At 51.7% G+C, this 13,252-nt stretch overlaps 1 protein-coding gene across 1 annotated transcript; it reads left to right on the top strand.

Moving 5' to 3' along the window:
• The first annotated feature begins 2,264 nt into the window (after positions 1-2,264).
• On the top strand, positions 2,265-12,830 carry LOC134945773 (uncharacterized). Its single transcript, XM_063935261.1, has 4 exons — positions 2,265-2,612; positions 8,636-9,670; positions 10,037-10,069; positions 11,971-12,830. Exons 1-4 carry the CDS (start codon positions 2,483-2,485, stop codon positions 12,018-12,020), a joined length of 1,248 nt encoding a protein of 415 aa, XP_063791331.1. The 5' UTR covers positions 2,265-2,482; the 3' UTR covers positions 12,021-12,830.
• The last annotated feature ends 422 nt before the right edge of the window (positions 12,831-13,252 follow it).

Genomic DNA, 13,252 nt, shown 5'->3' on the forward strand with positions numbered 1-13,252 from the left:
CCATCGATGGAGAACATACTGATGGCCACCCCTACTGTAAACCGGCACTAGTTAGGTAAGAGGTAAAGTTTGTCTCTCTACTCAACATCTGAGAATGAGCAGAACTATCTCATAGGTCACTGCTAGGTACTGTAGGCCTCTTGGCAATTCTGGCTCAGGTGAGTCTAGCTGCCACCTGACATGACTCTACTGAAAGCAGCGATTCCTTATCCACCTCCTGCTCCTATCATGCCTCCTCCAGGGTTGACAGAGTATTTAATAGAAATAAATTCTGGTGTCAATAATTCTTCCAAAAGTGACTATGGGCGTAATTAAAAGATGGACGCTGCTTACGTCACTGCTGCGTCTTTAGACACGGCTACAATGCGAAAATATACTAATGCCGCAGGAGGCATCTGAGGACAAAAGATGCCCACTGCCAGCGTCGCAGATCCCAGTGCTGCGTCTGAAGACATAGCATGACCCAGAAAACTATTTGTGTGTGCTAGAAGGAAACGTCAATGCTCCTTGGTTGTTGAGGAGATTCCCGGGAGATCTCCTAAGAAATGCAAGATACCATCCAGGGGATCTCATGGGCCAATGGGGGTAATTCCAAGTTGATCGCAGCAGGAATTTTTTTAGCAGTTGGGCAAAACCATGTGCACTGCAGGGGGGGCAGATATAACATATGCAGAGAGAGTTAGATTTGGGTGGGTTATTTTGTTTCTGTGCAGGGTAAATACTGACTGCTTTACTTTTACACTGCAATTTAGATTGCAGATTTAACTCACCACACCCAAATCTAACTCTCTCTGCACATGTTATATCTGCCCCCCCTGCAGTGCACATGGTTTTGCCCAACTGCTAAACAATTTCCTGCTGCGATCAACTTTGAATTACCCCCAATATGTCATAGCATATGAGCTGCATGAACCAAAGTGATTCTGGCGATTTAGCCCCTAGATTTAAAGCGCTAATGCTTTAAAGGACAAACCAGGTTGGTTTTACCTGTTAAATTACTGCCACCTTAAATCTATAGGCTAAACTGCCAGAATACAACTAACTCGCAGGCTATTATATATGGGCTAGAGAGGGAGAGATGCTGTTTGGAAAATTGTCATTTCCATTTCCAGCCACAAGAGGCCACCACTGGGCCTTGATCTTGCCCAAAACCAAGATGGCCAGTTTTACTTCTGAAGAAACCATCTTGGTTCCTGTTTACGAGTCTATAATTAATTAATTAATTTTCACCTATTTTATATAGCACACGCATATTCTGCACCGCTTTTATAGAGAATAACTGGCCAATCACATCTAGTGGCGTTTACAGTCATATTCCTTATCACATACCATACCTCCCAACTCCCCCACTCTTTCGCGGGACGATCCTGCTTTTCGGTGACTGGCCCGCTATCCCGCCCGCTGGACATGGTAAGCGCGGAGGAGAAAGCACATGGCATCTGTTAACAGTGTGGGGGGAGATAGGGGGATGTGCGTGATGAAAATGCATTTCCCCACACTGAAACTGTGAAATGTTGGGAGGTATGTACATACTAGTGTTTGTCAGGAGCAACCTACCAGTATTATGTTTGTGTTGTTGGGGGAAACCAGAGCACCCGGAGAAAACCCACGCAAGCATGGTGATAATATACAAACTCCACACAGAGCCATGGTTGGAATAAGGGATGGCCATTCGACCATTGATGTTTCCAAAACATTGATGGTTTATGGCCGATGGTGAATACTTTTACCATCGATGAGGGAGAACCAGATGGTAAAGAACCACCTAATGATTTTTTTTTCTTTTTACAAGTTGTCGGGACACCATGGATAGCTCCTCCCATGACACCGGCGACGCCCTGACCCCAGGTTCTGATTGGCCCATGGGCTAATCATAGAATAAACTTGGATGACCCTTGCTTTTGATGAAACCATCGATAGTTATTCATTGCATAGTGTGCAACCATCGATGGTCACTCGGCATTCGTGATTCTGTACAGTAGGTGACACCTATGTATGATGCCATGGATGAGCGGCTCTGCATATCTGCCCCCACTGTATGAGGAGATGTGGTAACTGTGACAGTGTATCAGCCATAGGACACATCATCCTGACTGACATGAGCCATGTGTCAGACCCTGGCTGTGAGAGTTGCATCAGAAAGTTTCCCACCGACAAGATGGCGGCGCCCTTGCCGGCGACAGTTCTGGACATCCGCCCACGCTGAGTGAAGTAACTGTCCCCGCCCCCTCCGCTATGTGACGCCCGTGCCCCGCCCAGTGACGTCGCTGTCTCCGCCCCACCAGGCCCCTCCCCCCGGCCGGAGCAGGCCGCCCTCCCTGTCTCTTCCTGCTGCCGCCTGTGTGGGTGAGGTCAGAGGGTCCGGGGCCTGCTCACTGTCCGCCGCTGCCGTGTACCGAGCTCTCCTCCTCCTCCTGCCGCCATACTCCCCAACCGCCGCCCGCAGCACAGCCCGCACCCAGCCGCCGCCCGCACTGTGATTATGCACAAGGAGCACCTGGCCCAGGATGAGAACAGCAACCCGCGGGAGGGCCCTGTGAGCCGGAGGAAGGACAGGCTGAGCCCCTGCGAGCACGACATGAACCAGCTCAACCGGAGCCGGCCCAAGCCAGGTACTGACGCCGGGACCCACCGGCCGGGCTACATACTGGGGGTAATGCCGGGACCCACCGGCCGGGCTACATACCGGGGGTAATGCTGGGCTACATACCGGGGTTATTGCCGGGGGTAATGCCGGCACTACATAGGGGGGGGGGGGGGTAATGCCGGCACTCACCGGCACTCACCGGCCGGGCTACATACCGGGGGTAATGCCGGGACTCACAGGCCGAGCTACATACTGGGGGTCATGCTGGGCTACATATACCGGGGGTAATGCCGGGACCCACCGGCCGGGCTACATACCGGGGGTAATGCCGGCACTCACCGGCCGGGCTACATACCGGGGGTAATGCTGGGCTACATACCAGGGTTATTGCCGGGGGTAATGCTGGGCTACATACCGGGGTTATTGCCGGGGGTAATGCTGGGCTACATACCGGGGTTATTGCCGGGGGCAATGCTGGGCTACATACCGGGGTTATTGCTGGGGGTAATGCTGGGCTACATACCGGGGTTATTGCCGGGGGTAATGCTGGGCTACATACCGGGGGTAATGCTGGGCTACATACTGGGGTTATTGCCGGGGGTAATGTTGGGCTACATACCGGGGTTATTGCCGGGGGTAATGCTGGGCTACATACCGGGGTTATTGCCGGGGGTAATGCTGGGCTACATACGGGGCTAATGCCGGGGGTAATGCTGGGCTACATACCGGGGGTAATGCCGGCACTCACCGGCCGGGCTACATACCGGGGGTAATGCCGGCACTCACCGGCCGGGCTACATACCGGGGGTAATGCCGGCACTCACCGGCCGGGCTACATACCGGGGGTAATGCCGGCACTCACCGGCCGGGCTACATACCGGGGGTAATGCCGGCACTCACCGGCCGGGCTACATACCGGGGGTAATGCCGGCACTCACCGGCCGGGCTACATACCGGGGGTAATGCCGGCACTCACCGGCCGGGCTACATACCGGGGGTAATGCCGGCACTCACCGGCCGGGCTACATACCGGGGGTAATGCCGGCACTCACCGGCCGGGCTACATACCGGGGGTAATGCCGGCACTCACCGGCCGGGCTACATACCGGGGGTAATGCCGGCACTCACCGGCCGGGCTACATACCGGGGGTAATGCCGGCACTCACCGGCCGGGCTACATTCCGGGGGGTAATGCTGGGACTCACCGGCACATACCGGGGGTAATGCCGGGACTCACCGGCCGAACTACATACAGGGGGGTAATGCAGGGACTCACCGGCCTACATACAGGGGGGTAATGCCGGGACTCATCAGCACTGATAAATACGGGGGGTTGGGAGGGTAACACCTGGTCTCACCGGTCCTGGTAGATACCAGGGTAATGCCGAGACTCACCGGCACTCATAGATACTGGGGGTAATGCCAGGACTTACTGATAGGTGGAGTGGGTAATGCCGGGACTCACCGGCCCTGATAGATACTGGGGAGGCAATGCCGGGATTCACCGGCCCTGATAGATACCGAGGAGTAATGCCGGGACTCATCAGCACTGATAGATACCGGGGAGTAATACCGGGACTCGCCAGCACTGATAGATACCCGGGGCTAATGCCGGGACTCGCCAGCACTGATAGATACCGGGGGCTAATGCCGGGACTCGCCAGCACTGATAGATACCGGGGGCTAATGCCGGGACTCGCCAGCACTGATAGATACGGGGGGTGGGGTAATGCCGGGACTCGCCAGCACTGATAGATACGGGGGGTGGGGTAATGCCGGGACTCTCCAGCACTGATAGATACGGGGGGTGGGGTAATGCCGGGACTCGCCAGCACTGATAGATACGGGGGGGGGGGGGGGGGTAATGCCGGGACTCTCCAGCACTGATAGATACGGGGGGTGGGCTAATGCCGGGACTCGCCAGCACTGATAGATACCGGGTGCTAATGCTGGGACTCTCCAGCACTGATAAATACGGGGGGTGGGGTAATGCCGGGACTCTCCAGCACTGATAGATACTGGGGGTGGGGTAATGCCGGGACTCTCCAGCACTGATAGATACGGGGGGTGGGGTAATGCCGGGACTCGCCAGCACTGATAGATAGGGGGGGTAATGCCGGGACTCGCCAGCACTGATAGATACCGGTGGGTAATGCCAAGACTCACCGGCCCTGATAGATACTGGGACTCGCCAGTACTGATATATACCTGGGGGGTAATGCCAGGGCTCACCAGCACTGATAGATACCGGGAGGGGGGGGGGGGGGGGGGGGTAATGCTGGGACTTGCCGGCCCTGATAGATACCGGGGAGGCAATCCCAGGACTCGCCGGCTGAGTTACATACTTGGGTTAATGCCAGGGCTCACTGGCCATGTTACATACCAGGGGTAATGCTGGGAATCACTGGCCCTGTTATATACCGGGAGTAATGCCAGGACTCACCAGCACTAATAGATACCGGGGGGGAAGTGATGCCGGGTTTCGTCGACCCTAATGGATACCGGGGGCAACGCCAGTACTCACCAGTACCGATAGATACCCGGGGGGTAATGCCGGGACTCACCAGCCAGGCTACATACTGCAGGGTAATGCCAGGGCTCACTGCCCGTGATACCATGGTTAATGCCAGGACTCAATGGCCTCGATACCGGGGATAATGGCGGGAGGCAACGGCCAGGCTACATACCAGGTGTAATACCGGGACTCTGGCCCTGATAAATACCATAGGGGTAATGCCGGCACTGATAGATACCAGGATAGATACTGGGAATAATGTATGGACTCAGCGACTGGCACAGATATCGGGAATAATGCACGGACTCGGCAACCGGCATAGATACTAGAAATAATGTAGGGACTCTGAGGCTAGGATAGATACCGGGAATAATGTTGGGAAACTGGCTGTGAAAGATACTGCACATAATGTGGGGACTCAGATGCCAGGATCAATACCGTACATAATGTAAGGACTGGCAGGGATAGATGCCGTGCTTAATGTAGGGACTTTCGTTGTGGATAGTACCTGGGCATAAAGTAGGGACACTGTGGTCTAGGATACTTACCGGGCATAATGTAGGGACACTGTGGTCTAGGATAGTTACTGGGCATAATGTAGGGACACTAGTTGGGGATAGGTACCGGGCATAATGTAGGGACTCTCTCTCATTGGGGATAGGACCTGGGCATAATGTAGGGACACTGTGGTCGGGGATAGATACCGGGCATAATGTAGGGACACACTGGTTGGGGATAGGTACCGGGCATAATGTAGGGACACTGTGGTGGGGGTTAGGTACCGGGCATAATGTAGGGACACTGTGGTCGGGGTTAGGTACCGGGCATAATGTAGGGACACTGTGGTCGGGGATAGGTACCGGGCATAATGTAGGGACACTGTGGTCGGGGATAGGTACCGGGCATAATGTAGGGACACTGTGGTCGGGGATAGGTACCGGGCATAATGTAGGGACACTGTGGTCGGGGATAGGTACCGGGCATAATGTAGGGACACTGTGGTCGGGGATAGGTACCGGGCATAATGTAGGGACACTGTGGTCGGGGATAGGTACCGGGCATAATGTAGGGACACTGTGGTCGGGGATAGGTACCGGGCATAATGTAGGGACACTGTGGTCGGGGATAGGTACCGCATTTTCTGGCCGGGTTAGGTACAGTGGATAATGTCTACATGATGACTGGGATAGATACCTTGGATGATTTTGGGATTAATATATAATGGTGCTAATGTAGGAGCTTCTCATCTGCGCTATATACCGGTGGTAGTATAGGGATTCAGTCGCTGGATATGATTGGATGCTGGTGGTAATATGGGGACTCAGTCGCTGGGCTTGTTTCTGATGGTTATATAGGGATTTGCTACCTGGCCTTGATGCTGGTGGTAATATGGGGACTCAGTCGCTGGGCTTGTTTCTGATATATAGGGACTCTATCTGGCCTTGATGCTGGTGGTAATATGGGGACTCAGTCGCTGGGCTTTATGCTGATGGTAATATAGGGATTTGGTACCTGGCTTTGATGCTGGTGGTAATATGGGGACTATAGCTGAGCATATCTTAAATGGCCCCACTATCACTGATGATGGGGCAGCAATGGTGAGGGACAAGGGGTTATAACGTGTTGTGTTTGGTAACAGTAAGGCAAGCATGTCAAACTCATGGTCATCCAGCTGTTGTGAAACTACAAGTCCCAGCATGCTTTACCTGCTGATCAGTGGAAGGTATGCTGGCAAAGCATGCTGGGACTTGTAGTTTCACAACAGCTGGAGGGCCACGAGTTTGACATGCCTGCAGTAAGGTAATGGCTGGCATTAGTGGGGCAGGGCCAGTAACACTTGACGTGGGTGCCCAGGCTTGGTGAAGCAGAGCACACTGGGTATTGCTGGTGGGTGTATGTGGCAGCGTGCCTGTGCCAGGCTCAGTAGTTACATCTCCCTGGTATGCTGGCGTCACGCGGCTGGTATATTATAGGGTGTATACATAATGTGGGGTCACTGTTGGGGTGTACACAGTCTGCAGGCTCGTTGGTGTATTGTGGGGTCACTGTTGGGGGTGTACACAGTATGCAGGCTCGCCCTGTGCTCCGGGACCCTGGTACAGATTGCTGCGGTGAGTCGGGTGATGTGAGGGTCCCGTGTTTTGTGATGCTGATGACTGAGCTCTTATTGTCCCCTGTAAGGAGCCCATGATTGTGTGTTTGTGTTGTCCCTGTCTTGCCCCCTCCACCCCCCATATACCATTCAGCTGCTTTTAGTCTATTTACTTGATAATTAGTGCAGTGTTTGGGACCGTGTCCCGCTGCATTGCCCCCACCTTCCCTGTAAGGGTGACTAGGGCCCTGGTGCTGTGATTTATAGAGCCATTTCCTCCGTGTGCTGCAGCCATTTTGCTGAGCCGGCATCTGTGTGTGCTGGGATTGTACATGCAGCAGGGCCGCTTCCTCCTTCCTGTCTCCAAGGGTGGAGCCCGGCAACATGGCTGCCTGTGCATGCATAATGTATGTGCTTACATAACGCCGGCTGCTGCTGCTGGTCTATAGGTGCCTGTGTTCCTGTGGTGACAGGATTTCTCAACGTGGGGTCACGTGCCGCTGACTGTACATGATTACATGCAGGCCTGCCTGTTATCTATTAGCAGATGCAGTGTTTATACTGTTATTTTGTGTGTACGCTATGTTCTATCCATATCCAGGGGTGATCATCTAGTTCTGCTTTTCCCACTTATTATCCGACAGAATTAGTTATTGTTGGCATGCATTAACAAATCCAGTCTGTTTTGCATGTACACGCTGTATAGCTGGGGGTTTTACATGCGGCCCGCCAGCTGCTGTGCATCTACACATCCCAGCATGCCCTGCAACAGTTTGAGCATGCCCTGATAGCAAATCTGCGGCAGGACTTTCTGGAATGTGTGGTTCCTTAGCAGCTGGAGGGGCTCTGAATACCCCTGCTGTATAGAGACAGATTGTGGATTTCCCCTGCTGGTGCTGCACATTCTGAACCTTGCTTAGGGTTTACAGACGGGCCAGGCCATGACTTCCCCTGCATGCAGTGCAGCCCCCCACCCTGTGTTGGTCTATATGGTCGGCCTTGTGTGCTCAGTGACGCCGCTGTAGGTGGCTCTGGATTCGTACCCCTCGCGCAACTGCAGCCGAGGGTGGGCATAGCCTCTGTGCGGCTTTGAGCACAGGTGATCCGTACAGAGTCTAGACGGCACGGGCAGGGTTAATAGGCTCTCGGAGTAAACAAAGTGAGTAGTTGCATTAGTGGAATTAGAAGCCGTGGCAGATAAACTGAAGCCTCAGGATAACGAGGGTGTTAAGTGCAGGAGATTATTGTGCTAATTTATTTCTGTAAATTGAGTATTTCCCACACAAGAAGCTAATTACAGGGATTGCAGCTGTGTGAGCCGTGCACGGCGCTTGCTGCGCATTTACTTGTCTGCGTTGTCTAGAGTTGTTCCTGTGCTCCAGGTTCTGCTGCTTGTTGTCTGACGACTCCCAACTCATCGTCCTATATTTTCTCTCTCCAGGCACCTGGGAGTCTAACGGATTTGGGCCGGGCCCAGAAATCGAGACGTTAGCAGGCCGCACCGAGGAGAGCGTCCCTCTCAGCCCCTCCAACTCTCTTAACCTACGTCACCTGCGAGGCTGTGAGAAGGACCCCTCCGGCCGGCAGCTCCAGCGTTCCCCTTCCTCCCAGTACCATCCCAACTACTACCCCACACACCACCATCACTATCGCACATCTTATTCTGGGCACCGCAAAGGCTACTGGGACTATGAGAGCCAGTACCGGGATGGCAAACGTAAAGCTTGGGTGCCCAGACCTGGCGGGGGTGCCCACACGCAACGCCCCAGGAACCGTGAGGCCTTAAACTCCACAGAAGGCTCGTGCGCTGATGTTAGGCCCGAGCAGACTGCAGGAGAGAAAAGCAAAAGTGTGCAAGGTGGAGCTCTTACCCGTCAGCCCTCTCCCCCCACAGAGAAGGAGCCGGCCACAGACAACTGGTTGCTTTTTAAGCCCCTGCCGGTGTTTCCTGTCGACAGCAGTAGCGCAAGAACACAGCCTAAAATCAGCTACGCCAGCAAGGTGAAAGAAAACCTGGACGCCAGAGGATTGGTGCCTAGTTCAGCCCTCCGGACCTCCAATACCCTGCCCAACTGCCTGCTGAATGCTGCCCAGGCGGAACCCCATAGTGACGGCTCATCCCCAACCCCTACACAGCCCGCCGGCTCCCTCTCCTCCTCTTCCTGCTCTTCCCTTTCCTCCACTCCCCCATCCCCCGTCAGCCAGGAAAACCTGGGCGCCATTTTCCAGAACGAGTGGGGGCTATCCTTTATTAATGAACCAGGAGCCGGCCAGGCCCCGGCAGAGGCGAGGGAGCCTCAGAGAGAGTCTGGCGGGGGAGTGGAGGGCGGCGGTGGTGGTGGCTGCGCCGATGTTCCTCCAGTATCTGCTTTGGTGCGCCTGTCCCATGGATTCTTTATAGAAGGGGCGGATCCAGAGGAGGTTCAGATGGACAATCCTCAAGATTGGGAAGCCATGGTCACCTACAGCTTGCAAGGTGAGTACAGAGACCAGTGTGCAGGAAATACATACATGCTTTGGCCAGCATCTCGCCTTAATTTCTCTCCAAGGCTTGATACATCCCCCCCCCCCCCTCCCCCCCCCCCCACCTATTATATTTATTATGAAATATCCCCCTCAGAGAGAGAAATATTGATAAGAATGTTATGTATTTGCGGATTATTATAGCACACGATTTATGGGTTGAACTCTGGTACCGCTAGAATCCTTTAGTGAGGCAGCCCAATTACATTTCTTTAGGCTCATCCATATATCCTCTCCCGGGGTAGAAGTAAGATCCCCAGTCATATCATGGTATGTTTTATATACAATCTGATTTTCTGTTTTGGATTTTTTTTTTCAGAGTGGAATCGAGTCTGGAACTTACACAAGAAAGGTAATTGAATTGTACTTATGTCATGCAGGTCTGTCCTAGAACCATTTTGACAGGAAGGGTTTAATATCTACTTTAAAAGAGTACATCTGTTCCCTGCATGCACTGGGGGCAGCTATCTTGTGAGTGCAGCTTGTGCTTCCTGGTGTGTTGCTGCCTGATAGAATTTCCGCCCACAATATGGCTGCCTCCGTGATGTGCATTTAATGTGATCCTGGGGACTCCATCTTCACGGGATGCCAAGTCACCAAGGGGAGAATGTGCCCCGAGTGAATGCAGACTGACCGCAAGAAACCATCCAGGTTGTCCTAGGCTTTGAGACCTCCTCACCTCGGGATTCAGATTTTGTTTGGGCAGAGAAGTGTTAAACGTTAGAGACAGATCTGTAATCTTGTAACTATCTGTGCATCGCGCACACAGTCTGAATTACACAGGCGACGGACTTCAGGTGGAAGTTAAAGTTAATGGGTGGAATAATAGAGAGAGATAGAGATACACACAAGAGTGGAGGTGGCACTCTCTCGGACTTTCAAATTGAATGAAAGAAAGTATACTGTATCAGCAGTGTCGTTCTGACATTTCGGAAACTTTATTGATGACAGAAAAAAGGTTCCGAAACGTTAGAAGTCCATGCGAGTGACACTTCTACTACATTGCATTTACCTGCGGAGGGCACCAGGGCAGGTTGAGATAGATATATATATATATATATACACACACACACACACACGTGCGGCACTCGATTCACAAAGACACAAGAAGGCAATTAATTTGCGATATCAACGTTTCAATGTTCACCAAGGTTACAGAAATAAACCATACATTAAAAAGGACACAGCTGAAAAGATACAAAACTGTCAGCATTAAGTACATAGCATAACTCAATAAAAGTAGCTACTTTTATTGAGTTTTGCTATGTACTTAATGCTGACCGTTTTGTATCTTTTCAGCTGTGTCCTTTTTAATGTATTGTTTATTTCTGTAACCTTGGTGATGGTACACGTGATTTTGTTTGCTGGCTTGTCTCTATGTGATGTCAGCGTTTTGAATGGCGTGGGAGAGGGCGGGCTGTCCCAGCTCAGACGCTTTCTTCCTCTGGTGTGATACACATGTATATAAGGTGTGTATTGTAATTATAATGGTTATCCTGATGACAATGTGAAACAAAACATTGAAACGTTGATATCGCAAATGAATTGCCTTCTTGTGTCTTAGTGAATCGAGTGCCGTACCCGTGCTTAAATTTATGTCCATTTCGTTGTGAGGGCCCCGATGAATGATGTCGTTTTAAACAAGGAGTGCCGTGTGTGTGTGTGTGTATATGTGTTTCTTATGTTGCGCTTTAAACTAGACACAATTAAAAGACAGAGCTGGGTAAAAACAGTCATAGAGGTGTGAGGGCCCTGCTCACAAGCTTACAATCTATGGATAGATAGATATATAAAATCTATTTATTATCCTTTATATGGCGCCACAAGGGTTCTGCAGCGCCCAATTACAGAGTACATGATCAAATAATCAAACAGGAAAACAGCAACTTACAGTTGACGACAATATAGGAGAAGTACAGGGTAAATAAACATAGTTACATCAGCAGATGACACTGGAATAAGTATCAGGTGGCAGAAGACTGCTGGATGTGGTACAGTTGAAGATTATTAAAGTAAGACACAGGATAAGCACATGAGGGAAGAGGGCCCTGCTCGTGAGAGCTTACAATCTAAAGGGGAGGGGTAGACAGACAGGGGTGACACAGATGGGGTACATAGAGAGCATGGAACAGAGGGTTAGGATGAGATTTGGCTGGGTTTGGTGAAGAAGTGGGTCTTGAGATATATATATCTAATATTATAATGTAATTTGTAACCTGAACTGTAAATAATCCACCTTGTCTCCTTTTTCAGATCCCTCCCGTGTAGTTGTATATGCAGAGTCCATGGATGGAGAAGGTTAATCGTACCCTCAGGTGGGGCCGCAGAAGTGAGTCCCCACGAGGCCTGTACCTCCGACACACAAACCCCACTCCCCATGAAACGGTCCGCAGAGCGGGAATCAAGACGCGCCACTGAGTTCGTGCCCCATGAGAGACCACCATACACCCAGCTTTGCTGTGCCCTCCATGCAGAAGGGGGTGAAGGTGGCATTTCTTGGAGAATTTGGTTTTACAGTTTTCTTTTGTCCCCTCCCTCCATCCTGTTTTGTTTTTTCTTCTTCTGCCCCATTGCTGCCCTTTTTGCGCTTTTCTGGCTACTGCTCCAGTGTGAGAGGGCTGAGTCGGGTAATAGTCCCACATAATCCTCGCAGCTGGGGGTCCCTGCGCTGTCGCCATCCTAAGGCTGCCGAGAGGGGAACTGCTGCTGGCTTGGACTCTCCAGAACCTGCAGATACAGAAGACACAGCTCTTTCTCTCACCTACTTAGTCCTTTTCCTTGTAAGCCCTTTTTGGTGTTGCCCTTCCTTTAGTGGGAGGCGACATTCTGCCTCCAGGCTGCGTTGCGGTGCAGAAGTGTACCCGTACGCCGGCAGATAACGGCGCTGGGCACACTCTGTACCGCTCGGCATCAGTGTCTCCAGAATTGTAGAGCAAGAATCCTGACAGGAAGCGGTTTCCTGTAGAATTGCGATGCACCTTCCTTTCAGATTTTTCTGTAACTTAATTGAACCCTTATCACGCTAAATTGTGGCTGAGGTACCAAACCCAAACTGGCAATTGGTTACATGCTGGCCTGGGATTTATATTGTGATTAAAATCCGTTTTATTACCCTTCTGTCTACTTGAAGTTCCTTCGTGTTGCCAGCAAATACTGCAAGAGTCACCGGGCTTTAATAAGGTCACACCGGTGAGATAGGAGGCTATTCTGTGTGCAATTTTGGGCACCATATTACAAAAAGGAGATCCTGTAGCTAGAAAAGGTTCAGAGGCGGGTGACCAAACTAATCAAGGGCATGGAGACGCTGGAATATGAGGAAAGGCTTGCAAGGCTAGGCATGTTTACATTGGAAAAGAGGAGACTAAGAGGGGATATGATCAACATCTACAAATATATAAGGGGTCAATTCACAGAGCTTGGGAGGGACCTGTTTTCTATAAGATCAGCACAGAGGACACGTGGTCACTCCCTTAGGTTAGAGGAGTTTCTGCACATTGAGGCGAAAAGGTTTTTTCACAGTAAGGACAATGTGTCT

Source organism: Pseudophryne corroboree, chromosome 7 (genome assembly GCF_028390025.1).
Source record: "Pseudophryne corroboree isolate aPseCor3 chromosome 7, aPseCor3.hap2, whole genome shotgun sequence".
Lineage (NCBI taxonomy): Eukaryota > Metazoa > Chordata > Amphibia > Anura > Myobatrachidae > Pseudophryne > Pseudophryne corroboree.